Below are 23,903 nucleotides of genomic sequence, written 5' to 3'. Positions count from 1 at the left end.
GTTAAAGCCTCAAGAGAAGAAGTTCTTCAAAAGTCCTGTAGAGACAGCTTTGCAGTGTTTTAGTCACATCTCTCAGGTATGAGAACCAAAATGAAGAAAAGTTCTTCCTGCTGTAAGCTCAAGGCCACCTAGGCCATGTAGTGAGTGCAACTGGGTACGGAGAATTCCTGTTGTTTTCTCTATGTAGTCCTGGCTGTCCTGGAACTCATTTTGTAGACCAGGCTGGCCTTGAACTTAGAGATCTATCTGCCTCTGTTGGGATTAAAGGTGTGTGCCACCACCACCACCACCACCACCACCACCACCACCACCACCACCACCACCACCACCACCACCACCACCACCTGGCAAGGCGTTACTCTTTAAAATGTCTTTGTACACAGTGGAAAGAAATTGCTGTCTTTATTTTCTTCCCTGATACAAATCTCTACCAGTTAACTTTTTACTAACCAAGAATCTATGGTATGCTGTCAAAAACCACAATCGAGTTGAAACTGGCTTTGTAGTTCCTACTTCTAATAACCAGTTCCTGGGACTAAAAAGTGCCCTAAGGTTCTTATCATCTTTCTCTGCAGATACATTTTCTTTTCTTTCTTTTTTTTTTTTTTTTTTTTTTTTAAGGAGGTGGGTGGGCATGGTGGTACATGACTTTATTTTTTTTATTTTTATTTATTTTTTTTTCTGGAGCTGGGGACTGAACCCAGGGCCTTGCGCTTGCTAGGTAAGCACTCTATCACTGAACTAAATTCCCAACCCCGTTACATTTTCTTAAAAATTGCATATGTAGGCCTGCAAAGACTGACTTGATAATTTCACTTATGACCTTTGCTTATAGATGTCTTTTCCTTTTCATTTTTCAGTAACCTTTGCAATAATATTTAACTTTATTTGGAGTTAACAACTAATTGCTTGAATGTTAGGAAATATTTGTCTTTTCCTGATGCTTTATATGTTGGTAAATGATTGATTGACATGATCAGGAATAGTTGAATATAGCAGAAGTTAGAAAAAAGGCAGTGTAATTATTTGAGAGAGTTCACAAGTTATGAAGACTTGGCTTTTTTAAGATTCCACTCTCTAGTTCTTTGCTGAGATGATTTTTTTTAGCATTATGGGATACTTCTCTTGGCATGCTTCTTTAGACTTTATCAGGCTGTAGAGATGGCCAAGAAGACAGCCTGAGTTCAATCTCTGGAACACACATGATGGAAGGATTATACTGCCTCACAAAAGTTGTTCCCTTACCTTTGTGTGCATGCATGCATGCATGCATGCGTGCGTGCTTGTGCACACACAATAAATATGTAATTAAAAAGATTTTATCACTTCTTTATTGTTATTGTGCTGGTTATTAGACCCCAGGCCCTCTGCACGCTTGGCAAGTGCTCTGCCACTATTGTCTTCTTTTATTTGACTGTTGTCCTCAATGAGTAGCCTCTGTCTCTCTGTCTCTCTGTCTCTGTGTGTGTGTGTGTGTGTATTAGTGGAGGGGGTCATTTCATACCACAACAAGAATGTGGGACAACTTGCAGGTGTCGTTTCTCCACTCTTTCTACTACTTGGGTGCTGGGGATCAAATTCCTGTCGTCAGGTTTAATGGTCAGTGCCTTTTCCTACTGAGTCATCTCTCTAGCCTGAAGGCAAGGTCTCTTTGTGTTCCAGAACTCACTACGTATGTATGAGGATGACCTTATATTTCTGCCCCTCCTTCCCTACCTGAATGCCGAGAATACAGTAACATGTTATCACTCTAGATGTTCATGTGCTGGGGGTAGAACCCAGGGTCTTATACCCTCTACCGACTGAGCTCCAGCCCCAGCATAACCCCCCACACCTTTTTTTTTTAAAGAAAGAACCTCACTTTGTAGGCTACTAGCCTTGAATGCATGATCCTCTTGCCTCTACCTCCTGAGTGCTGGGATTACAAGCATGTACCAAAAACCACACTTGGCTTTGATATTCTTTTCCTTATTCTTTTGTGTGGTGTGTTGTTGGGAGTTGAACCCAGAGTCCCACATATACCAGGCAATGCTCTCTACCAGTATCAGTTCTTATTCTTAAGAGAATACGGTTTTTTTTTTTTTTTTGAGACAGGCCTCATCATAGCCCAGGCTAGCTTTGAACTTCCTAGATAGCCAAGGATGACTTGAACTCATGATTATTCTTCCTCCATTTCCAAAGTGTTAGGATCACAGGCAAGGCCCACCACAACCAGCTTGAGTATACCTTTTCTAAACATGGAAGTTATCATCAGTGTTTGCCCAGTCCCCAGTGTTAACTCTGGAAATAGAGTAAACAGAACTAAAGCTTTGGCTGTGTGCTGTCTTAGTCACTTGGATAAGCCATTATATTTGAGATACTACATTTAATGTTGTGAGTAGATGAAGTCCAGCTGAGACTTAAGTAGAAATGTAAGAGGTCACATGAACAAGAGAAAGAGCAGAACTTTGGTTAATATTTAAACCCGCAGGTAGTTAATAATCAGTCAAGAAATTATGTATAGTCTGAATCTTAACCTGCCTAATCATGGGACCAATTATACATGGTCAAATAATCAAGGTAAAATAAATAGAAAGGGTCAGTTAATCATCACTTTAGTGAAGGGTTGGTTTGGTGAAGTCAGCAGTCTGGAAATGTATTTTCCTCATCTGTGAAGTTGAATAACTGTGTCACTCAAGCTTCTGCTTAGTTTCTTTCTCCAGAAGGATCTCCCCTGGCATCTCCTTTCCCCCAAACCTCCCAAACCCCCCACCCCGGCATCTTAGAAGCAGCTCCAGCACCCTCTGTTTCTTGTGTTATTTCTCATCATAGCTCCTGTCTGTACCATTGTCTTGTGTATTTGTTTATTATCTGAATCCTTCACTGAAATATAGCTCTATGAGTACAGACATTTGGTCAGTTTTGTTTGTTGTTCTCTTTGAAGAGTTTCTAATATGGAATGAACATTCAAAACATTGTCCTTAAATGAACGAATGGGCCGGGCGGTGGTGGCGCACGCCTTTAATCCCAGCACTCGGGAGGCAGAGGCAGGCGGATCTCTGTGAGTTCGAGGCCAGCCTGGGCTACCAAGTGAGATCCAGGACAGGCACCAAAGCTACACAGAGAAACCCTGTCTCGGAAAAAAAAGAAAAAAAAAATGAACGAATGGACTGTTGCTCTAAATGTCCATTTCTGTTCTCTGTAATGACCCAACAAGGACATTTTTTCTGCTCTGTGCTAGTTGTTGATAAAACTGCCTGTTTTGAATGCTTGACTCTCCTCTAAACCTTTCAAGGGAATTGAAGAGTCTGTAAGGACCAGTGAGTTTACTTCTGTGCCTAGACCATAGACCCCCACCTTTATCCACAACTAGGCACCTTTCAAATGCATGCAGTATTGTTCCTTCTCTAGTAAAGCCTTCCATGGTTTCTGTAGCACAATTTTTTTTTTTTTTTTTTTTTTTTTTTGGTTTTTCGAGACAGGGTTTCTCTGTGTAGCTTTGCACCTTTCCTGGAACTCGCTTGGTAGCCCAGGCTGGCTCGAACTCACAGAGAGCCACCTGGCTCTGCCTCCTGAGTGCTGGGATTAAAGGTGTGCGCCACCACCGCCTGGCCACAATTTTGTCCTGTCGTTTGCACCCTACATTGCTTTTTGTTGTGGTGTTTTTTTTGTTTTTTTGTTTTTTTTTTTCCCCGAGACAGGGTTTCTCTGTGTAGCTTTGGTGCCTGTCCTGGATCTCACTCTGTAGACCAGGCTGGCTTCGAACTCACAGAGATCCGCCTAGTTCTGCCTCCCAAGTGCTGGGATTAAAGGCTTGCACCACCCCGCCCGGCGACATTTACTTTTCTTTTAAGTGAAGTTACACCATTGGAGTGTTTTGCACAAGGAAATGACATTTTATGCTGCATAATTTTAAAGATAATGTGGCTGTTGAGTGACTAGGCCATAAATAGGATAAGAGTAGAGGCAGGGAGACCAATCAGGAGGGAAAATTCTAAGCAAACTGTTTGCACAGAATCAGTGGTGGCAGCAGAAAGGTAAAAAGGCATGGAGGTTATAACTCAATGACAGAGGCCTTTCCCAGCAAGCAGAAAGGCCTGGGGTTGATTCTCAGGCAACACACACACATACACACACCACACACACACACACACACACACACACACACACACACACACACACACATACACACACACACACCACACGAGAGAAGGTCATTATTTCTGTTTTGTGTTCTGAAAGCTCAAGGACAATTTTATTAATGTTTAAGAAAAAACATAGTACAGGTTAGGTAAAAATACCAGCAGCTGCCAGGAGAAGGTAGAGAAAAAGTAATGGTTTTTGAGTTGGGCATTAGAAATAGACAGCTTATTTTTAAAAGGGGAGGGGCTGGAGAGATGGCTCAGTGACTAAGAACACTTATTCTTGAAGAAGATCTAGGTGTAGTTCCCAGCACCCACACGGTGGCTCACAACCATCTGTAACTCCAGTTCCAGGGGTTCAAACCCACTCTTTTGACCTCACAGGCATATACATAGCACACATATATTCAGGCAAAACATTTATACACAAATAATAAATGAGTAAATAAATAAATAAATAAATAGGAAGGGTTGGAGAGATGACTCAGTGGTTAAGAGCACTGGCTGCTCTTCCAGAGGTCCTGAGTTCAGTTCTCAGCACCTACAGGGTGGCTCACAACCATCTGTAATGGGATCTAATTCATTCTTCTGCCATGCAGGTGCACATGCAGATAGAGTACTCATACATAAAATGCATAAATAAATAAAACTGAAAAATAGTAACTAAACAAATAAATAAATGGGAAAGCACTCCCAGGAATGGAATTAGGCTAGGGAGCTAAGGAAAGCCCGAAAGATTGCTTTTTTGGGGGGAGGGAGGGTTGGGAAGAGAAGTTGGTTTTTGTTTTTTGTTTTTGTGGGTTGTGTGTGTGTGTGTGTGTGTGTGTGTGTGTGTGTGTGTGTGTGTGGTTTTGTTTTGTTTTGATTAAGACAGGTTCTTTCTACCTAGCTATGGCTGTCCTAGAACTCAATATGTAGGCCAGGGTAGCTTTCAGCTCACAGAGGTCCACCTTCTAAAGGTGTGCAACACTACCCCTGGAAAATAATTTAATTTTTAAAGAGTGAAGAAGTGATGCTGCTGGTGCAAAGTGAGAAAAAGTTTTGCCTTGTTTTGATTGTTTCCTCAAAAATCTACAACCATTTCTTTCTGGCTGATTTTCTTCTTGATCTGCCAGGAAGATATGGGCACATTAGATTTTAGATGCTTCTCAGAAATCCAAGTGGAAAAGTCAAGAAGACTAAGCTCATTCTGGAGCTCAGGGCATAAGAAAGGAGTGAGATGTAAGTTCATATCCTGTCCGAAAATAATGTTTAAAGCCTATAGGGGTGATTGAGGGGTGTGGTTCAGTGGTAAGATGTATACTCCCTTCAATGTTAGAATTCCAGAGCCATGTACCCATCCATGTTCAAGGCCCTGTGTCCATCCTACTTCCCTGACCCTAACATAAACACACAGAGCAAATAGATAAGATCATGGAAAAGGAGTCCCTTCAATATTTGCAGTTAGGTGGAGGAAGAGAAATTAGGAAAACTGCAGTCAGAAGTAAAACAAAAATATGTGGTGTCAAGGAAAAAAAGGGTTTCCAAAGGTAGATGAAGTCAGATGATCTGCTGAGAGATGAAGTCGTGAGTGAAAATGGAGGCTGGCTGGCTTTAGCAATGAGAACATTATTGTCATCTCTCACAGAGTACATGGAGTCATGCCTTAACACTGTATTGGACCTCATTGCTGGATATTTGTCTATCACATCTATTTCACCTGAACTTTTCACAGCCTTCTGTGGTCTGGTTTCTAACTGTTGCATTAAAAACTGTCTGCTAAGGGCAACATTCTCATCAAAATCAGTGGATAGTTTTTATTTCTATTCTAACTGATCTTTTAGCCACATCTGAAGTCTGAGTTCTCTACTTAGAAATGTTCTTTGGTTATCTTAACCACCTCTACTGTACCCTTTTGGGGTTCATCTTAATCTGTGCATCTCTTAAATAGTTATATTTTTCCAAATGCTGTCTTTCCTTGCTTTTTATCAGTGCCATAGATAATGCCTATAACTTCTGGCCTCCATTATCTTTCTTTTTCTATCTTTTCTTCATATGGAAGCCAGAAGAACCTTTCTAAATGGAAGTATGGTTATTGTATTTGCTTATTTATTTATTGTGCTGGGAATCAAATCCTGGGCTTGGTGTATTATTGACAAGTACTCTACTGCTGACTTATGAATTATTTGTATAAATAATTTTTGCCTTTGGGCCTTTGTATATGCAGTTCCATCTATCTAGAACATTCTTGTCATTAAACATATACATGGATAAATATATACACTATACCTACACTGAATTGCATTATAAATTTTTGCTTTCTTCTCCATCCTCCCTTGAAGGCAATAACACTATCAGAGCTATTAATTTTATGACTTATTAGCTCCTGACAAAGTATGACCAACACAGAAGGATTTAATAAATATCTTTAAGAAGAATTATAGGGGGCTACAGAGATGGCTCAGTGGTTAAGAGCACTGACTGCTCTTCCAGAGGATATGGATTTGATTCCTAGTACCACATGCTGGCTCACAGCCATCTGTAACTCTAGTTCAAGGGGATCTGATACCCTCTTCTGTCTGGTTTCCCCAGGTACTGAATGCACATGGTTCATAGACAAAACACATTCACATAAAATAAATCTTTTTTTGGTTTGGTTTGGTTTGGTTTGGCTTGGTTTTTCAAGACAGTGTTTCTCTGTGTAGTCCTGGCTGTCCTGTAACTTACTCTGTAGACCAGGCTGTCCTTGAACTCACAGAGATCCACCTGCCCTTGCTTCCTGAGTGCTGGGATTAAAGGTGTGCGCCACCACCGCCTGGCTGATAAAAATAAATCTTAAAAAAAAAAAAGAAAGAAGGGTTAGGGTCCCCATATTCCTTTAAGGGTTTACCTTCAGTGACATAACTTTTTCCAGTAGACTTCACTTCCTAAAACTTTACCATCTCCCATTATGCCACAGGTTGGTGACAAAGTCTTCAACATAAGAACCTTTAAAGCACATTTAGGATCCAAACCATGTCAGGACCTCTATATTAAAATCAGAGATAAAGACAAAACAAATACTTCTACATATTGTGCAACAGCCCTCAATCAATCAGTAGTTTTGAAGGGCTGCAGAGGTGGCTCAGTGGTTAAGAGAGCAAGTTCTGCTCTTCCAGAAGACCTGAGTTTGCCTCCCAGCATCCATGTTGGGAGGCCCAGAAACATCTGTAACTCTAGAGCTTCTTCTGGCCTCCATGGGCACCCCTAACCCCCCACCCACAAACACACACACATAAATAGAAATGATTTTTTAAGTTTTGAAACTATTTTTTTTTGTTTTTTTTTTTTTGTTTTTTTTTGTTTTTTTTTTTTTTGAGACAGGGTTTCTCTGTGTAGCTTTGCGCCTTTCCTGGATCTCACTCTGTAGACCAGGCTGGCCTTGAACTCACAGAGATCCGCCTGGCTCTGCCTCCGGAGTGCTGGGATTAAAGGCGTGCGCCACCACCGCCCGGCTTGAAACTATTTTTTATACCACTGAAATGAATTGAATTCAGAGCTTCATAGGAGGTAGGCAAACAGTCTCTACCTCTCAGCTACATCCCCAGCCTTTTAAATGTTATTTGATGAAAAATCTCATTAAGTTACCTCGACAAGTCTTCAAACTTGTGATTCTCTTGCCTCAGCCTCCTGAATACCTGAGATTATGAGTGTGCATGATCATGCCTAGCTTTAAAATGTTGTCATAGATAGCTTCAAATATATTAAAACCCAGAAAATATAGTGATATGTATAATATAATGAATTTCCATGTATTAATCATCATATTTCAACAATTGTAAACTGATGGCCAAATTTTTCCCTTATCTTCTACTATCCCAACCAGATGATCCCAAGTCAGACGTTTTATCATGTTAAATGTAAATATTTTCATGTTTATCACTTAAGGTAAGGATTCTTTTCTTAAATATTTCCTAATATTATCAAATAATTACTCAGTATTCACATTTCCTCAGTTATCGCATGTTCATTCTCATGAAAGAAAGAAAGAAGAAACTTGAAGTGAGGTGGTGGTGGTGCCCGCCTTTAATACTAGCACTGGGGAGGCAGAGACAGGTAGATCTCTGTGGGTTAAAGGCCAGCCTAGCATATAACAAGTTCCAGGATAGCCAGGGATATGTAATAAGACCTAGTCTCAAAACAAAAGGAATTATGTTCTATGTGTTAAATAAAATGTATAGATAGACTAAATAGGTTAGACTGAGCTGTCACAGTAGGCCCAACAGACCAAACAAAATAGACTTAGTCATGCATAAGTTCCATGCCACCAAGTCCAAACTAAGTTATCTGACTGCCTGAGAAGGGTGGAGAGGGAAAAGAAAAGAGGAAGAATAGCCAACTCTGAACGTGCCAGTTTTCTCTATCATGACCCCTTCTGCTTTTATCTTTATAAGGAAATTTACTTTGAAGTTACTAATATGAAGAGAGCATGGTATTATATACTTATGACTCCAAGACTTGGAAGACTGAGGCAATAGATCATGAATCTAAGGTCAGCTGGACTACACAGAAAGATCTTGTCTTTAAAACAATTTACTAGTCTGCTTTTTTCTGTTTCTATTTTCTTCAGCCCTTTTTAGCCTCTAAAGCCAACTCTGCTCAGTTCTTCAGGATCCATCTGTTTTATAGAGAGATACTGCCTAATTTAAGAATCATAAACAACACAGTCCTGCTTTAGCCATAGGGAATACCATGATCCCCAATGGATTCATGAAGCTGTGGATAGTACTAAAATTTATATGTGCTGTGCTTTTCCTCTGCACATGTAAACCTATAATAAAGCTGAGCTTGTAAATTAGGCACAGTAAGAGATTCACAATGCAAACATTGAAGTGCTTCTTTTTCCTTCTTCACAGTTTCATGGTGTGCTGGCTTGTTTTATGTCAACTTGACACAAGCCAGACATCTGGGAAAAGGGAACTTTAATTAAGAAAGTGCCCTCACCAGATTTACCTGTGGTGCATTTTTTTGATTTATGGTGGATGAGAGAGACCAGCTCACTGTGGGTCGTGCCCCCCTGGGGTGGTGCCCTAGGTGCTGTAAGAAAGCAGGATGAGCAAGCCATGAGGAGCAAGCCAGTAAGCAGCACTCCTCCATGGCCTCTGTATCAGTTCCTGCCTCCAGGTTCCTGCCTTGTTTTAAGTTCCTGCCCTAACTTCATTTGATGATCAACTGTGATATGGAAATGGAAGCTAAGTTCCTTACATCCCCAAGGTGTTTTTGGTCATGGTGTTTTATCACAGCAATAGAAACCCTAAGACATAGATATAGATTTGTTGTTACCAAAATCTCCTATTAATTTATTTATTACATATACCATATTCTATCTGCATATAGGCCTGCATGCCAGAAGAAAGCACCAGATCTCATTACAGATGGTTGTGAGCCACCATGTGGTTGCTGGGAATTGAACTTAGGACCTCTGGAAGAGCAGCCAGTGCTGCTTAACTGCTTAACTGCTAAACTGCTTAACTGCTGAGCCATCTCTCCAGCCCTGTTCTTACCAAATCTTAACAACTTCCACTCATTATTTTTTTGCACTCTCCCTTAAGTTGAGAACTTGTACCTTTTCACTTAAAGGAAGCACTTTATGGCTTCCTGTTGGTATATCCAAATTGCCAGCATCATTTTAAGTACAGTAAGGGTTACTCAAACATAAGGACTACAAGGATTGATTGGAAAATATTTTAAACCAAACTGCACCCTGGGCAACTGAAACCCCAGAAAAGTAAAGCCTTCAGTAAGTGCTATTTTAAAATAAAAAAAAAAAAAAAAAAAAAAAAAAAAAAAAAAAAAGCCTGTTAGTATCCTTAAGCTAAATTTTACACTTTTTTTTTATTTTGGTTTTTCGAGACAGGGTTTCTCTGTGTAGCTTTGCGCCTTTTCTGGAACTCGCTTGGTAGCCCAGGCTGGCCTTGATCGAACTCACAGAGATCCGCCTGGCTCTGCCTCCCAAGTACTGCGCCACCACCGCTTACACATTTTTTTATTTTAAGACAGGATCTCACTATGTAACTCTGGTTGGTCTGGAACTTGCTATGTAGACCAGGCTTGCCTTAAACTCACAGATCCACCTGCCTCTGCCCTCCAAGTGTTGAGCTTAAAGGCGTGCGCCATTATCACCCAGCTAAAGTTTTGTACATTTTAAAATTTTGTGTGAATGCAATTATTGTGGTGTTTTGAATGAGAATAGCCCCCATAAGCTCATATATTTGTATACTTAGTCCTCATTGGTGTGCTGGTTGGATTGATTAGGAGGTAAGGCCATGTTAAAGTCTATGTGTCCTTGTTGGAAGAGATGTGTTACAGAGGGGTGGGCTTTGAGGCTCAAAAGCCCACACCAGGCCCAGTCCAGTGTCTGTCTGTCTCTCTCTCTGTGCCTGCTGCCTGTGAACCAGGATGTAAATACTCCGCTCCTTCTCCAGCACCATGCCTGCCTGTGTGCCACCATGCTCCCTGCCATGATGGTCATGGACTAACCCTCTGAAACTGTAAGCAAGCCCCCAATTCTTCCTTTTATGAGTTGCCTTGGTCATGGTGTCTTTTCACAGCGATAGAACCGTAACTAAGGGGTGTGTGTGTGTGTGTGTGTGTGTGTGTGTGTGTGTGTGTGTGTGTCTGTGTGTGTGTGTCTGTGTCTGTCTGTCCATCCACAAAGGTATGGACATGCCATACCACATGTGTGGAGGTCAGATGACTGTAGCATGAATCTTAACTGTTCCTATTAATAAAATCAAACCTGGGGCCAGTTGTTGGGGTAAATGCTGGAAGGTCAGAGTACCAGAACAAGCCACAGCTATCTCACCTTGCCAATTCCTCAGCTGGTCCTGTTTCCTCAGACTGGAAGCTTCTGTGTCCTCATCCCAATGACTCTCAGCTGAACTGCTGCTAGAAGCCTGAATGCTTAACCAGCCAAAATGCTTAACCAGGCCAAATGCTTAACCAGCCAAATGCTTAACCAGCCAAATGCTTCTAGTTTCTAGTCCTCACGCCTTATAAACCTTTCTGCTTTCTACCACCACTCCCTGGGATTAAAGGCTGCTTTCTGGGATTAAAGGCGTGAGTTACCATGCCTGGCTGTTTCCAATGCGGCCTTGAACTCACAGAGATCCAGAGGGATTTCTGTCTCTGGAATGCTAGGATTAAAGGCGTGTGCTACCACTGCCTAACCTCTATGTTTAATATTGTGGCTTTTCTGTCCTCTGACCCCAGATAAGTTTATTAGGATACACAATATTTTGGGGAACACAATACCACCAACGATGACTACTTGCAGGAGTCTCTTTTCCTTCTACCATGTGAGTCATTCAGCACCCACTGAAGCCATCTCACCAGTCTGGTCTGCCTGTCCTCTTTATCACAGGCCTTGCTTTGCAGTCTACCAATGAAGCTCAGGCTGGCCTCAGACTTACAACTCCTACCTTAGCCTCACAAGAGCTAAAATTGTAGGCATGAGCTACCAAATTCAGCTAAGATTTTCAATGCCTTGTCATAACTAATTTCATCCCACGTTGATCCCACAGCTAGAACTAGAATGTTGAGGATATTGTGCCTTATTACATCTATTTATAGTAACTATTACTTCCAAACACCTTCTCCCACCATCTCAGATAACTCCTAAGAGTCTAAGTGATTTTTTTCTGCTTCTGCTCTGTTCAGTTTTTCTAAAATTGACGTTTTATAAGCAACAAATTAAATGAGAAGAGTATTAATGCCTTGGGAAGCCCTTGATAAAGGGTTTCTAGTCTGAACAGTGGAAAACAGATGAGACATAAAATTCTGCTGTGTATTCAAAATAAAGCCTGACACAGCTAAAACACTTTGTAAATATTAACTCTTTATCTGATTCAACAATCCTATGATAGGTACATTAGTGTAGCAAATGGTAAAATAACACAAAAGATAGTTAGGTATCTATATCCAGAAATAAACCAGAAAATTTTAAAAATTCAGAAGTAAATACTCACCTTTTATGCCCTTCCTCCTTGAGACAAGATGTCACAGCCCAGACCAGCTTCAAATTCATGATGTAGCCAGCCAAGGCTGGCCTCCAGCTCCTCATCCTTCCGCCTTCACCTCACCTCCCGAGTGCTGGGATGGGTGGGTGGCATCATACCTGGTCACATCTTCACCTGTTACTGAAACAGCACAAACATCCTTCCAGTAGCATAGTCTTAAGTGTATTATGGAAACTACATTGTAATAGCTAACAATGTGGAAACTAAATTAATCAAGTAAGTAGGTAAGTTAGAACCAATTAGGAGCTTGAAAAGTACTTGTTTTTATTATGTATGCTATATTTAATTATTCCCCACTTTGGAACTACTAGCATTTTGCAAAATGCTTTTGCCCAGTAATATTTTGGTTTTTTGTTTGTTTGTTTTTGCTCAAGATAAGTGTATGTATATATAAAATATCTACAATGCTAGAACATTGCTACTAAGATAAGCGATAGGAGAAAGCCAATGTCCTAAAATGGAAAGCTTTGGCTCTCCCTAGTGTTGAACTCTGTAGTTTTGGGGAGTCACAAGGTATGCTAGAGGGTCTAGGAAAAGAAGAGCAGTTCTAAACTTTGTTGTCAAAAGTAACAGGAAGGAGTTAATAAAAGTATATGCCAAAGACCTCTTTTTTCCTAGTAGGTGTGGTGTTTCCAGAAGAAACAAACCGATCTTCTTATTGCCTTTTATAAGGACAGAATTGCAAAATTAGAAGCAGCTGTGAAGGAGGCCCAAGAAACAGTGGCTAGCCAGAACAAGTAAGTGCCAAGTCAGGTCTCCAGCTAGCACTTCCTTCCTTTAATAAAGCTGTAGTCATTTCCAGATGTAAGGACTGACTGTTGCCCTCTGTGTGCTCATGTTTGTCTTAAGAAAGTCAGGAAGAGCTGGGTGGTGGTGGCGAATGCCTTTAATCCCAGCACTCAGGAGCCAGAAGCAGGCAGATCTCTTTGAGTTCAAGGCCAGCCTGGTCTATAGAGCTAGTTCCAGGGCAGACAAAGAAACTCTTGTTTCAAAAGACCAAAATAAAGGGGGGACTGGAGAGTGGTTCAGTGGTTAAGAGCGCTGACTGCTCTTCCAGAGGACCTGGGTTCAATTCCCAGCACCCACATAATGGGTCACAACTGTCTGTAATTCCAGTTCCAGGAGACCCAACACCAATGCACATGAAATAAAAATTTAATTAATTAAAAAACAGAACAAACAAAAAAAATCAGGTACAAGATTTTTGGTTGTTCCCCTTGGTCTCTTTTAATTTTTTCTTTCTTCACTCCAAGGACCCTCTTCACTTTTTAGCTTTTCTCTTCTACTTAATTATATCAAAAATTATTTCTTCAGTGAAGTTAGATATAGCTGACCCATACTGATAACACTGAGATATAACGTTTAATATGTTTCTTTGGAGGGAGTGTATTTTGGAAATCTGAAGCTAAAGACAGAATCCTTGTTGGAAACTTAAAATTTTTCATGCTTACTTATGCATGTGTGTTGTCGTCTGACCTCTACCTGCATGCCAGGTCAGAGGACAATTTAAAAGAGTTGGTGTTCTCTTTCCACTGTGTGAGTTCAGGGGATTGAACTCAAGTCATCAGACGTGATAGCAAGGCCTTTCCCCACTGAGCCATCTTGAAGGCTCATTTGTTGGAAACTTTAGACATCAACAGTCAAGAAGAAAGGGAATTCTATGTAAAAACCCTTCGAAGTCATACCAAGTGACTGCTTATTTTGTTCACTTGTTTTCATCATCAAAAACCCCTTCCACCTTCTCCCTGAACCACCAGATCCCTGATGGAAGTTCCTTGTATGTCTGCAAACACCACTCAGCAAACATTAACTAAGATGTTGATAATAGTAATAATTTTTATCCTAGTGACCTGGACCTGATTGTTTCCATCTTTTGCCTAGAGAGCTATCAGTCTTGAGAAAGGAGAATGGAGAACTGAAGAAATTTCTAGCCAGCCTAAAGGTGAATAAAATAGATTTTGTTTATTTACTTGTTTTGGTTTGGTGTTTCTAGGCATCAAACTCAGAGCCTTGCACACGCTAGATAAATGCTCTATTACTGAGCTGCATCCGCAGGGGTCTCCCTATGTAGTTTAGGCTAGCCTTGAACTTACCATTCATTGTAGTCCAGGCTGGCTTTGAACTCAGGGCCCTTCTGTCCCAATCTCCTGTGTGCAAAGACTACTGCCCATGCCACTGTGCCCAGCTGAAGTAAATCCTCTTTACTATTAATTTACCCCTACCTTGTCCATCTTTCTAGGTGGCTATATAGGACAGTGCTTCCCAGCAAGCTCATAATGCTTGTACAATAGGTACATTGTAGTAAATGAATAAGGGTACAGAAGACCTTGGAAGGGTGAGAGCATCGTTATTTTTGACCCACTCTGAAATGTTAGTGAGTCATGCTATAACTGATGGGAAGCTCTCATTAAAAAGCATATTTCAACTTAACATTTCTCTTGAAGTCCAAGATGCCTCAGAACCCTTCCCTTGTTGTTTGATATTTTTGTTTTGTTTTGTTTGAGATTGAGTCTAAAATAGCCCAGGCTTTGGACTCTTAAAAAAACCCAACACTTGTATTTATTACTATTATTGTTAGTGTGTGTACATCAATGTGTGTAAGATGTGTGGTGTGTGTGTGATATGTCATGTGTGTAAGTGCAGGTGGTGGTCAGAGGGTAACTTTAGGGAGTCAGTTTTCTCTTTCCACCATGGGAATAAGGGATCAAATGCAGGTCAGGGTTAGACAGCAAGCATTTTACCCACTGAGCCATCTCAATGACCTGACTTTGAACTCTTTTATATACTTAGGGCTAGCCTGGGACTCCTAAGCCTCCTGCCTCTATTTCCTTAGTGCTGAGATTACAGGTATGTGCCACATGCCTAGCTCCCCAGTATACTCTTACGAAAAGAAACTAAATTTTTGTTCTCTCGAAGCTAATAATTTTTTAAGGAAACACTTTTTTGTCCTTCTGTTGGCAGCCTTAGCTAGGGGAGCTTGCAGGTAAATTGTCTAACAATAAGACTGATATCCATTTGTTAGAGCCTTGAACTGTGGCTTCCCTCACTTCTGTGTTCTCACCTACAGGGATCGCCAAGCTGCTACTACGGAAGCAGGTCGGTTTTTACCACACTCGCCCTCTACCTTGACATTTTCTGATTTGTTTTTCAAAACATTTTCAGTTGTACAATTGTATATATATGTACAATGATGTGTGATACATGTGTACAGTGTGTAGTGATCAATTTAGGGTAACTAGAATTTCCCTCTTCCTAATTCTTTTTTATTTTATTAATTTATTTATTTATTTTTGGTTTTTCAAGACAGGTGTGCGCCACCACCGCCCAGCCCTCTTCTTAATTCTTAACCATTTTCTTATGTTGGGAAGCTTTTGGCTGGTTTTTCTTGACATCCAGTTGTGTGGGCTCCAAAATGGATAAAATGGTTGGTGATTTTATCTTTTACTTTTCTAATTCTCTGACAGAAGTGAAATCTTTTTTGTTTTATTTTTGTGGTACTTGGGACTAGGGTCTTCTGAGTACTTTACCACTGAGCTAATGTGCTCAAGAGCTCCTCCTTCCCACTTTTTTTCAGTTAATGAAAGGAGGATCTCACTGTGTAGCTCTGGCTGGCCTGGAACTCACAAAGATCTGACTGCTTCCTGAGTGCTGGGATTAAAGGTGTATGTCACCATGACCCCTTACCCAGCCCTTCTGGTCCCCTTTTTACTAATCATTTTGAAACAGTCTCATTGAGTTACATAGGCTGGTTTTGAAATCTTTTTTTTTTTTTTTTTTTTTTTTTGGTTTTTTGAGACAGGGTTTCTCTGTGTAGCTTTGCGACTTTCCTGGAACTCGCTTTGTAGACCAGGCTGGCCTCGAACTCACAGAGATCCGCCTGGCTCTGCCTCCCGAGTGCTGGGATTAAAGGCGTGCGCCACCACCGCCCGGCTTGGTTTTGAAATCTTGATTGTAATGCTCACCTTTGGCTATTATCTTATGAATTCCTACTAATCCTTCAAAAATCTAACACGTATCACTTCTATAATGACTACATCAATGGAGTTCATTCAATAAATACTCATTCAGTACCTACTACTTATCTATTTAAGTACTAGGTGTACAACACCAAGTCTTTCTGATTAATGATGTCTGTGCTACTACATATTTTTAATGGTGAATGTATTCAAAAGACATAACACTGCTGTAGTCACAGAAGTTACTGCTTAGTCTTCTTTCAAGACTTCTTTCAAATTCTGTATTTTATATATCCATTATAATATATAAACATTGTTTGCTGGGGTTTCTCTGTGGTGCTGAGATGTCAAATCTCTAGGCTTGCTAAGCAAGCACTCTACCATTGATTCTATCCAGGCCTAATTCTTATCTTCTCTCTTAGTAGCCTATGAATCTCTCATAGCTAATTGTATTAAACTCAAGGCATAGGACATAGACATATAAATGTTTGTTGAATGGAAGGCTGAAGGGATGAATGAATCAGTAGATGTAAGGCTGAGAGTATTTGGTAAGATGGTACAGGAAGAAAGAAAGAAAAGACCCCAGAGTTACATTATGAATGAGAGGGAATTGGAGAGTAAAGAGACCTCAGAATGGAAACTTTGATTCTGTATGCTGAGATGATGCCTCTACTACCAGGGAGTCTTGTTCTTGTTCTCTCTCTCTCTCTCTCTCTCTCTCTCTCTCTCTCTCTCTCTCTCTCTCTCTTCCTCCCTTCCTCCTTCCCTCCCTTCCTTCCTTCCTTCTTCCCCTGCCTTTTAAAAGAGATTTTATTTTTAATTGTGTGCATGTGTGTGTGTGTGTGCCTGCAGAGGCCAGAAGAGAGCATCAGATGCCCTAGAGCTAGAGTTAAAGGTAGTTGTGAGCAGCCAGATATGGATGCTCAGAAATGAACTGGAGTCCTCTGCAAGAGCAGTACCTGCTCTTAACCACTGAGCCATTTCTCCAGCCTCAAAGCTACTGTTTCTATAATCAGTGACTGACTGACTCTAATGTGGCTTTGCTTCTGCTTGATGAGATCAGAGCTGCCTTTCCTTTTTGTTTCCTTGTAGATTAACCACACCTCGACCAGTGGGCATTACTTCCCCATCACAATCAGGTGAAAAAACAATTCTTTCCAGCTATTTGTATGAGATGAATAAATATCTTTTCCTCATATGGAAGTCGTTGGTTTTTTTCTCAGAGACCATAATATGATTTTGCTAATCTTACATGTAGTGTAAAAAACATGATATAGCCAGATAACTACCCAAAACAAATGAGCCAGACAGGGCAGATCTGGTGCACCACTGATGGCAATTTTTCCTGCACTTTGTGCTCTTGCAGTTACTCCACGACCCAGTTCCCAGCATAGCAGCCAAGTGGTCAGGTGAGTAGAAAGCCTGTTATTCAACATAAAACCGTTGACACAGTTGGAAGATGAATGAGGTGGCTCAGTGTGGTACTGAAGAAAATTACTGCCGTGTCAAGTGTGACACCAGTGTTTTGTGTTTGTTTTGTTTGCATTCTTGTTTTGTCTCGTTTTATATAGTCGCTCTTCTTCTATGGAGTCCATCCCTTATACAGTGGCTGGCTTTGGTAACACAGAACAGGTAAGTAACAGTCTCATTGTTTTTCCACATTGAGGTTTCTAGTGCTTAATGAAAGCAAGACTGTAAATCAAGAATCTTAAATTTATATTGATTTTGGCATAAATCTTTTCAAGCTATGCGGAGCCCATTTTGGAGACTAACTATTAGAAAATGACACAGCATCAACAGGGGTGACTATAGTGCAAGCATTCAAGAACTGAGTGCACAGTGTCTGTCATGTTCAGTTTGGAAGTAATAGAGCACAGGTCCTTCTTAAGAACGGCATGCACAACCTGGGAGAATAATGTATGTGTGATGGATGGTTACAGAGAAACAGTGGGGCATTGGGGATGTAGAGAAGCAGGGTATAGTAATTCACGGTCATTATTTTTCTGTCAGGGAAGCAGAGGCCTGCAGGAAAGGAGCACTCCCAGAGACTCCTACACTGGTGAGAGAGGGTAGGGGGAAGGTATCTGAAACCCGCATATTCTGGCCAGAGACTAGAAATTTCTAGTGTTCTATGCCTAATACACTGTTTTGCTTTTTTCTGGAAAATGATTCCAAGTATAGAAACATGTACTACAGTTTTTCCAGTAATGGTATTTCTGTTCTGAAACAGATAATGAGAAAATAAAAAGTTGAGAGATAGTCATTGAAAACCTGGTCAAAGACTGGGGACAAGTAAAAGTCTTCTAACCAGAGTTTGATCCCCCAAATACACATAAAGGTAGAAGGAGAGAACCAACCAAAAAATTGTCTTCTGGCCTTCACTTGTGTACCATAGCACACAACACACACACACACACACACACACACACACACACACACACACACACACACTTAAAAAACAAAGAAGAAAACCAACCAAAAAATTGTCTTCTGGCCTTCACTTGTGTACCATAGCACACAACACACACACACACACACACACACACCCTTAAAAAACAAAGAAGAAAACCTCTGATCAGAATAACTTAACTGATTTGAGTTTTCAAAACTGCCACAAGATGGCAGTAGAAATTAAGTCTAAAAGAAAAGTTAACCAACTGTCAATTTCTTTGTAATGATGGCACCTTATTTCTACATTTGCTGCCATGGCACACATATCAGAGGGGAAGTTGCGTGGAGCCAGTTCTCTCCTTCCACCTCTGTGTGGATTCCAGAGCTCAAACTCAGGTCATTAAGTTTGAGCAGCCAGCCCTTAATCTGCTCAGCCATCTCACCAGCCCAGAAACCATCAGTTCCTAACTGAAAGGTGTTTTTTTGGCTTTTCACTGTGTGCTAAAGGTAAAAATATGGGCTTTGTTTCTAGTAACAATTTTTCTTAAAGTCTGTTTTCTGTTACGAGTACAGCCATCCCACTTTTCTTGTTTGCTTTCTGCAGGGACCATCTTGCGTGTATGTGGTGCTGGGGTTGAATCTGGGGCTTCAAGCAAACCCCACTGAGATACATCCACATTCTTTTCCTTCTTTCTTTCCTTGCTTGCTTCCTTCTTTCCTTCATTTCTTTCCTTCTTTTAAATCAGTGCTGGAGATCAAATATATACTAGACAAATATTCTACCACTGAGTTGTATCCCAGCCTGTTTTGATTTTCTGTAAAATTTTTTTTAACTTGGTGTATGTACATATGCATGCATACCAAACCATGACACACGTGTGGATATCAGAAAACAGCTTTGTGGGGTTGGTTCTTTCCTTCCACTTTAGGTGGGTTCTGGGGATTGAATTTAGGTCGCCAGCCTTGAGTAGCATTGGTCCTGATTTTCTATCTTTTAATTGGAAACTTTAATACGTTTATGTTCAATGTAATTGCTGATAAGCATGAACTGCCATTTTGCTATTTCTTTTATATATGTCAGACCCTTTTTTGTCGTTAATTCCTTTGTTACTGCCTTCCCTTGTCTTAAATTTATTCTAGTATAGCACTAATAAATTCTAGTGTAGCCCTTTAGTTCCCTGGTTATTTCTTTTACTGTATTCAAAACTGTTCTGAGATTACAACTAACAAATTTTAAAATCTGGTTTAAATTAATACAACATTTAACATCGATACTATACTAAAATGTCATAGTTCTGATGAATTAAAATACTAGCAACAAAAAATTTTAATTATTGCCTTATACAGTTGTCTTTTAAATCTGATGGGGGGTTAGCAAGAAAATTGCACTTAAACTGTCTTTTGTTGTATTTACCTATATAATTATCTTTCTGCATTTGAGTTACTAATTAGTGTCCTTTCATTTCAGCCTGAAAGACTCCATTTAGTATTTCTTATAAGGCAAGTTTGAGAGTGATAAATTCACAGTCTAAATTTTTTGTTTATGTAGGAATATCTTAATTCCTCCTTCAGTTTTGAAAGATAGTATTATTGCATATAAATTTCTCTTTGATAATCTTTGGGAACTTTGAGTGCTCTCTGGTCAGTAGTATGCCTGATGACAAAGTCAATGCTAATCTTGCTGAATATTATTTGTGGTGAGTGGCTTCTTCTTGCTAATTTTAAGATCCTTTGCCAGAGAGAGGGCATGTAGTTCAGTTGGTAGAATGCTTGCATAGGATGCATGAAGCCCTGACTTGATCCCTAGCCATGTCTAAAGTAGTGGCACATACCTATAATTACAGCACTGGAAACTGAGGCTGGAGGATTAGGAGTTCAAGGTCATCTTTGGCTGGATTCTGTGCTACTTGAGACCCTGTCTCAAAAAATCAAGTTCATTTAATCATTGGGTGTTACGACAAGAAGCAAAATATAGGGAACTCTCAGAGAATACTCTTTTTTTTTTTTAAATTAAATGTATTAAGTTAAATGTAAGTATTGAACACCCTGCCAGCTTTTTGGGTTTTGTTTATTTGTTTTGTCTTTGTTTTTGTTTGTTTGTTTGTTTGTTTGTTTTTGAGACAGGATTTCTCTACATAGCTCTGGCTATCCTGGAATGTACTGTCCTCACACAGATCCACCTGCCTCTGCCTCCTGAGTGCTGGGATTGAAGGCTTATGCCACCACAACTGGCCACTTTCTTTTTTTTTTTTTTTTTTTTTGAGATAGGGTCTCACCATATGGACCAGGCAGGCCTCGAATTCAAAATGATTCTGCCTCATCCTCCCAAGTGCTAGAATTCTGGGCATTTGCCACCATGTCTAGCTTCTTCTTAAAATTTTCCAGTATCATTTAACTTGTTCATTTGTCCTTCATTCTTCAACATTACTTCACTTCAAACCACGGGATTCACTGAGAAGTTTTCAGTCTGCTTCCACAAGACTTTCGGCAGTTTTCCAATGTTGATCGTTCTCACTTTTTGTTTCTTTCTTATTCTAAACTTTACATTTCTCTTTGACTTCCCTGACTTCTCCTTTGCTGGTTCCTCCTCTACCCAAGTGTAAAACAGCACCTCTCAAATGTTTGGGTCTTCCATACAAAGGGCCTCCATCCTAGAGATATTTTTAAAATGAAGAACAACAGGGTTTTTGTTATTTATTTAGGCCAGAAGTTGACTTTAGGTGTCTTCCTCAATCACTACCCACCTCATTTTAAAACATGCTTTATTAGCTGGGTGTGTTAGCGGACATCTTTATCCCAGCACTTGGGAAGCAGAGACCGGCAGATCTCTCTGAGTTTGAGGTAAGCCTGGTCTACATAGAGTTCCAGGAGAGCCAGGGCTACATAGAGAGACTCTGTTTCAATACCCCCTCCCAAGAAAAATGTTTAGATTGTATTTACTAATTCATTTAGGGTATGCATATGTATGTGGGTACAAACGTGCCAAAGTGTACATATAGATCAGAGGACTACTTTTGAAACAGGGTCTCTCCTTCCCCCATGTGGGTTCTGGGGATCTAACTTAAATCATCAGGGTTGGCATCCAAATGCCTTATCCACTGAGCCATCTCACCAACCCAACCCATCCACCTTAGTTCCATAATTTCAGTCTTTCTTTATTCTTTCTCTTTTCTTTTTTTTTTTCTGAGACACAGTTTCACTGTATATTCTGGAACTTACTCTGTAGAACAGACTGGCCTCAGAGTCCAAAGATCCACCTGCCTCTGCCTCCCCAGTACTGTGATCAAAGTATGTACTACCATGCCCAGCTTTTAAAAAAAATTTTACCATACCCACACCAGATCACCCCACTCCTCCCTCCCACCCCCGCTCCCCTCTTTTTTTTAAATAATCTACCAGTTTCTGCCTACATGAACATAAGACAATGTACCAACTACACCCCCAAAGAAAAATGACACCCCTTCAATTGCCAATAACTCCTCAGCTGAGGTGAAGTTTCATAGCCCTCCCCTATCCATAGTGGAATTGTTTGCTGGCTTTATCTTGTGCAGGTAAACCATAGCTGTTGGGAATTCGTGAGTGCAGGGGCTCGTGGCATGCCCAAAAGACAGCATTTCACAGTGTTCCTCCTCATTCCCCAGCTCTTACATTTTACCGTCCCATCTTCCTTAGTGTCCCCTGAGCTTTGTGAGGACCATTATTTTAATTTGTTAGACAAGGTCTCTCACTTGAGCTTGCAATTTCTGCTAGACTGGCTGGCTCCAGAATCCTAGGGATCCAACTCTCTCTGACCCCGTCCAGTGCTGGTGTTTCAGGCTCACACTGCAATGCCATACCCAGTTTTACAGGTCAGATGTAGGTCCTCACGTTTACACAGCAAGTTCTTTACCACCTGAGCAATCCGCACACACACACACAAACACACACACGCACAAACGCACACACGCACAAACGCACACACACACCCACTCCTACTGTTTTTTTTATTATGGTTTTCTTTCTTGATTTGCTGAAGCCCCATTCTCATCCTTTCTTTTAGCATGTTACTATTATTATTGTATAAGGGAGGGGCGGGGGTCAGGAGCTCTAGAACACACACGTGGCAGCCAGAGGACAGTGTTGGGAGTCAGTTCTCTCCTTCTCCCATGGGTTCTCTGGATCAAACCAGGCATTCAGGCCCTCAGGTTTGTGTAGCAAAGCAAATATTATAAAAAAAAAAAAAAAAAAAAATTCCGAGACAGGCTTTCTCTGTGTATCCCTTGCTGTTCTGGAACTCGCTCTATAGGCCAAACTGGCCTTGAACTCACAGAGATCCACCTGCCTCCCAAGTGCTGGGATTAAAGGTGTGTGCCACAACTGCCCAGCTATTTACTTTTCTTTATACAGGCCATAATCTTTTCTTTGTATGTCACATAGTTTGCACACGTTCAGCATTCAGTCATCTAACTGACAACTGTTCCTTGAGACCTTCCTTTTTTATACCCTTGAGGTTAGTTCAAGGTAAGAGTTTAGGCCTTTCCAGATGCTTCCTGCATTGTGCAGAGTCCTGGGCCTAGACACTGGGCATGTGTTGGAACGTCTCAGAGTCCCCACAGACGTCACATTCCTCCATTTTCCTTTATGTCTTTAAGTCTGTTATTTGCCCCAACTAACAATTATCTTCTCAAGCAGCCAAAGCAAGTGCCTTATTGTTTTCAAGGAACACAGGCTGGTGTGTGGTGAGCTCTGATCTCAAAACCATGATGACCTTTAGTTCTAAGTCGCATCAAACCACAGTCCCATGTGTGAGGTCTTCCAGGGAACCAAACAGTTCACATAATGACAGCTGTCTAAAATGCACTTTGAGGGCCTGAGGAGATGGCTCAGTTGCCTGCTGGGCAAGCATGAGTACTTGACTTTGAATCTCCAGCACCCATGTAGAATCCAGGTACGGTGGCATGTCTATAACCTTAGTACTGGGGAGGTGGAGACAAGGGGATTTCCTGGAGTGCTGGTTGGCTATCCAGACAAACAGAACTAATGAGCTCAGATTCTGTAGGAGAGACTGATCTCAAAAAATAAGGTACTAGGGCTGGAAAGGTGGCTCAATGGTTAAAAGCTCATATTGCTCTTGCAGAGGACCTGAGTTCTATTCCTAGCACCCACACTGGGCAGCTTACAACTGCCTATAACTCCAGCTCTGGGAGATCTTATGCCTTGGGCAACTGTACTCACATGCACATATATACATAATTTAAAATAGACCTTAAAAAAAAAAAGGTAATGGCTAGGTGTGGTGGCATATACTTTTAATACCAGCACTTGGCAGGCAGAAGAGGTGGATCCCCATGAGCACTAGATCATCCAGGCTACACAGGAAAACCCTGTCTCAAAAACTTAAAAAAAAAAAAAAAGTGTCA

At 40.8% G+C, this 23,903-nt stretch overlaps 1 protein-coding gene across 7 annotated transcripts in view; it reads left to right on the top strand.

The window, feature by feature from the left end:
• Positions 1-23,903, top strand: part of Rnf212b (ring finger protein 212B) — a 41,692-nt gene that overhangs the window by 6,506 nt on the left and 11,283 nt on the right. For 3 of the 7 annotated variants that reach the window (XR_008217081.1, XM_052733233.1, XM_052733232.1), the window contains exons 4-11: positions 2-76; positions 12,779-12,894; positions 14,039-14,099; positions 15,225-15,253; positions 17,206-17,252; positions 17,480-17,522; positions 17,685-17,745; positions 18,124-18,172. Coding sequence is in view for 5 of the 7 variants with exons in the window: in XM_052733233.1 (XP_052589193.1) it covers positions 2-76; positions 12,779-12,894; positions 14,039-14,099; positions 15,225-15,253; positions 17,206-17,252; positions 17,480-17,522; positions 17,685-17,745; positions 18,124-18,172 (481 nt within the window). In the remaining 2 variants the exon portion in view is untranslated. The remainder of the gene's footprint in view (position 1; positions 77-12,778; positions 12,895-14,038; positions 14,100-15,224; positions 15,254-17,205; positions 17,253-17,479; positions 17,523-17,684; positions 17,746-18,123; positions 18,173-23,903) is intronic. The other 4 variants (XR_008217082.1, XM_052733236.1, XM_052733235.1 and 1 more) reach the window with 2 other exon arrangements.

This window comes from Peromyscus californicus, unplaced genomic scaffold (assembly GCF_007827085.1).
Source record: "Peromyscus californicus insignis strain IS unplaced genomic scaffold, ASM782708v3 Scaffold_12__1_contigs__length_115047231, whole genome shotgun sequence".
Lineage (NCBI taxonomy): Eukaryota > Metazoa > Chordata > Mammalia > Rodentia > Cricetidae > Peromyscus > Peromyscus californicus.
This window is presented reverse-complemented; position numbering and strand designations above follow the sequence as displayed.